Source organism: Etheostoma spectabile, chromosome 20 (genome assembly GCF_008692095.1).
Source record: "Etheostoma spectabile isolate EspeVRDwgs_2016 chromosome 20, UIUC_Espe_1.0, whole genome shotgun sequence".
Lineage (NCBI taxonomy): Eukaryota > Metazoa > Chordata > Actinopteri > Perciformes > Percidae > Etheostoma > Etheostoma spectabile.
In genome coordinates, this window is record NC_045752.1 from 13,804,907 (window position 1) to 13,809,386 (window position 4,480).

Genomic DNA, 4,480 nt, shown 5'->3' on the forward strand with positions numbered 1-4,480 from the left:
TGAAGTATATATAGCCTATTCATTTTTTGATAAAAAACTTTTCATTACCTCATAAAAATTGTATTTTTTGTCAAATACAATTCTTCAAAGACTTTAAATGTCTTGCTTACGTTGAAGTTGAGTCGAGAGCAGGGGACTGTAGCCATTTGGCTGTAAATAGCCATTTGGCTAGTTCTGGCATTTTTAACCCATGTAAAATCATGTGTTTTATTATTATGCACTCTCCTCTTTCATAAATAAATTGAATAAGCCTATTTAGAAAGAAATTCAAGTACGCTAACTATCCCCTTTACACATTTGAATAAGTGTAGCTTATTTGGGCCAAGGTCAGAATTCATCTTTCAGAAGAATCAGGATTAATGTTTTAACTTTTCATCTTATTAGAAATCCTTTAGACAAGTTTTGATTCATGTCTGCAATGTCACCAAGGGGTGGGGGGAAGAGTGAAGCAAAAAACCCTCCCTCCAAACATAATAACAAAAAGGATGGCTTCTGTTTCTTTTCTGATAAGCGTCTTAAATACCAAACAGTTAGCTGCTTAATAACATTCACTGTAAACCATGCAGCCTGCCCAGCAGATCCACAAAGTAGTAGTAAAAAAAAAAAAAAAAAGAGGAAAAGTTAATTTCTTGGCTGAGTGATTCCATCGGTAGCTGCAGGGCAAAGTAGAAAGTGTTCCACTAAAGTAGCAATTGATTCTTCTATCAATCTGTGGCACGCGTGTGCTCTTCCAAGGAATGTATTAAATATGAAAATCATATCCCGTTATCATCTGTCTCCAGCTTTCAGCCCGGTAAGCTTCCCTTAATGAATGCTGCAGCCTAAGGGACATGCACACTGCCAGCCAATGGCTTGTATGCATAATGGAGTGACGGTACCATTTTGCTCATTACAATATCGACAGGCTGACGGGGTTTTGCACACAGTTACAAGTGACTGCTCTAGACAGCATGCTCCAAGTTATTATGAGATGTCTTAGACATTTCATCTAAAAGAGCTTTAACTGCTTTAAGTGAAGGGAGAAAGCAGCTATGGACTTGAACTACATCGCTTGTACAGATGCACAAGCTAGGATTAGACACCTGTGCTATTGCAGATACACAGTTTAAATGTAGACTCTTCTACAGATTTACCCAGCATAATGTCTACTTTCCTTTGTTATTCTAAACCTGAAAACATATCTTAAAAGAACTGAGATTTGCATAAACCTTGTAAACATTAAAAAAAGAAGGATCCAATATTAAAAAGAAAACAAGTATATTTTTAAACACACAGTAGAAGATGTGACATGTGTAAAGTACATAATGTACAAATATGTTACTTCCAAAAACATTTTACCACACTAATGGTATACACTTTATGTTGCAAATATGAGCATTACCTTTGCTGTGCTGAGCTCCTTCTCTACATTCTTCTTTGCTTCCATAAATCTAGAAATCTTTTTGAAAAAGTCAGCCTGTAAGAGATGCAACAACATGAATTATACACAAGGATAAGAGTAAGATAAGAGCAGAAAAATGACAGAAAGATGATAGTCATAATATTTAACTGACAGGCAAACTGACACTTCATGCAAACACTAGGAATTGTCTGTTATAATGGTGTGATAGCATTGTTGAATATTATCTGCATATAGTTTGAAAACAGGAAAGAAAAAGGGACAACGTCAATCACAACGGGTTTTCTCAAATAAGGGTCATCGGTGTTGCTGCCGACATCCTTTAACATTTATCTGACTGGCCAGAGTAACTGCCTTAATCCCAACTCAAATTAAAATAAAAAAAAGGGCGCTTAGATTAGCTAAAGAATGCCAGACCTTATCATCAAAACATTGGCAGTTTACAGAAGCAGACCATTTAAAAGACAGCTTTAATATTTTCTCGTTTATCCAGTCTTGTATTTGAATGTTTTGCACAATCAGTACTCATAACGATTACACTGTTTGTCATAAATGTATGAACCCCAGCGCGTATAACTTTACTTTATTCACTGGCCACTCCGTGTTTTTCATTGTACTAAAAACATCAGAGTTAAATCTTAAAAATTAGGGTGACTTTCTACAATGGAAACAGAGAGCAACAGGACAACCAAAACAACAGCAAACATGTAGGACTCATAAAGCATCAAGAGGAAATAAACCAACTGCTTGAGGGGAGAGAATGACTAAACCTCTGGAGCACTTCAGAGTCTCTATATTGGGCAATTAACTCAGTGAGTCATAATTAGCCAATTTTGTTAATTTGATATTAAGCTGTCAAGCACTGTCGTTGAGTTTTAAGTGATAATCTGACTGGCTCATTGTTTTCTCCCTCGTTTATTTGCTTGTCGTGATGAATTGCACAGTTTGAGGGTTTACTATTGTCACGTCAAGCAATTGCAATGAAATATTTCTACCCTGTGTTAACATTACAGCACATATGCTATAATGCTATAATAATAAAATAAATATAAACAATTATATTATTTGTGAGTTAATTGTCCAGTATATTTGGTATTAAGCTTTTTTTTTAAACAGTTTTCAAAAAATGAATAAATGATTATTCAATTGAAATAGTAAAAAGGTGTGTGTGTGTGTGTGTGTGTGTGTGTGTGTGTGTGTGTGTGTGTGTGTGTGTACACGCTATACCTTTTGTTGTTGCAGGGGGGCATGGTCAGGACTATATTCCTTCATGCTAATTTCTATGCACTCCACATCTCTCAGAAGCTCAAGGTTTCTCAGTTTTGCTCGTGCCTCCCTGTCACAGATTTCCTTGAGATAACTGCGCAGTTTGGAACACTTTATCTGTGAGCTGAAGGCAGTGGAGAACTATTATTCAAAAGAAATATTATCAAGGTACATTGTCAAAAAATAAGAGCTAGACTTTTCACAAGAAAAGGTTAAGCACAATGTGTTTTAAATTTTAATCTTATTTTCATCAGCTGTTTTTATCTGGAATGTTAATATTCACAAGAATCAATTTACAGTAAAAACAGGCTGTTCAGCTTACATCCAAATGGGTATTGCTTTTAACACGCTTGTATATTGTTGAACAAAAAAAAACCAAATTAAGATTAATACCAGTGCCTTTTATTCATTTTTCCAACTGAAAATACTAAGATGCCTATGCATCTATACAGTATGTGGACTGCTGAAATATACATGGTGAACACTAAAAGTGAGGGCTTAGTGCAATATCTCATTTATCAAAAGTTATATCGTAAATTTGAAAGTCCAGTTATAAGAACAAGGTATGTTAATCTATTTTTGATCAACAGTAATCTGTATAACGTTAACTTACATTCTTCTATCAGATCTGGAGTGAGCAAACAGTTCCTTCTCCAGCTGCAGCCTCCGTTTCTCCCTGCACACACAAGTCAGGGGAACTGTCACCCACACGGACCACCACAGCATCTCCGTGGTTTTGCTAGGCTAATTGAGGGCTAATTATCAGCACATTAACGGTACTTATTTATTTTGTTTATTCATTAACACTCTGTATGCTAATGTGGATATGCGAATTGGCTATATAATATCAGCTACATTCGTACGCTAATATTGATAACGTTATAAGAAATAGCAAACTAACGTTAACGTTTCATACAAAATGAACACGGACATTAGCTCGGTAGCTTAATGTGAACTTTGGCTAATAATAGGCGGACGCTAACCTTTTACAGATAAGTAAGATTAGCTTTCCATTCATCTAACGTTACATGCATGCGCAAGTGTAACATTACTGTTAGCTGAAGGTAGCGCCTGAAGTAAATAGGCTAATGAACAAGCTAGGTAAACAGCGTCTCCGTCTGCCCTGACTTGTCTGTTTAGCTAGCTAGCTAAGTAGCTAGCCTGTTATCTCCCTGTGGCAAGCGGCAGGAGGAGGCTACCCGGCGGGCAGCAAAGATCACAACTCGAGTCCGCAGTCTCCACTAGGCCGTGTCCCGTTAACCAAAAAGAGGGAAACCATACCTTATGTGCATGTTTTGTTGAATCGATGTTATCTTTTCATAATACTGGTTCTCGCTGCGAGCCATTCTTGCTATTTTCATCCGCTTAGGCGCTACTGCAGAGCCGAGGAAATGAAGAGGAGAAGAAGGGCTGCTGTTTACATTGGTTACCATGAGCACCGCTTCCCAGAATACCCTGGTGATAAACAGAGAGCACGTGGTGCGAGTATAATGCTTTTTGTCACTCTCCCGATGTCGAAGTCGAGTGCCGATTCGAGTTGCACATGCGCCACTTTGCGACAAGTTGTCTACAAGATGCTACTAGGAGACTTCTGTAATATCAATACAGAATAAAAATGGACATACTTAACGAAGTTTGCTCACTGCTAGCTACAAGTTAGTCATCGAACACAACAAGGTTGTCAGTTGAATGGCGTTTTGAGCTAACGGTAGCAATCAAACAACCATAGATAGCTACAATGTTTTTGAAATGACTGCAAGCTTAATTAAAAGCTAGCAATCAAACAACAAAGGCTGTCACTGGAATGGCATTTTG

At 37.3% G+C, this 4,480-nt stretch overlaps 1 protein-coding gene across 8 annotated transcripts in view; it reads right to left on the reverse strand.

Moving 5' to 3' along the window:
• Positions 1-4,201, reverse strand: part of kiz (kizuna centrosomal protein) — a 24,200-nt gene extending 19,999 nt beyond the window's left edge. For 7 of the 8 annotated variants that reach the window (XR_004326954.1, XR_004326952.1, XR_004326956.1 and 4 more), the window contains exons 1-4: positions 3,947-4,201; positions 3,279-3,341; positions 2,627-2,789; positions 1,382-1,456 (exon numbers count right to left, since the gene is read on the reverse strand). Coding sequence is in view for 3 of the 8 variants with exons in the window: in XM_032500566.1 (XP_032356457.1) it covers positions 1,382-1,456; positions 2,627-2,789; positions 3,279-3,341; positions 3,947-4,098 (453 nt within the window). In the remaining 5 variants the exon portion in view is untranslated. The remainder of the gene's footprint in view (positions 1-1,381; positions 1,457-2,626; positions 2,790-3,278; positions 3,342-3,946) is intronic. The other variant, XM_032500569.1, reaches the window with a different exon arrangement.
• Positions 4,202-4,480: the final 279 nt, after the last annotated feature.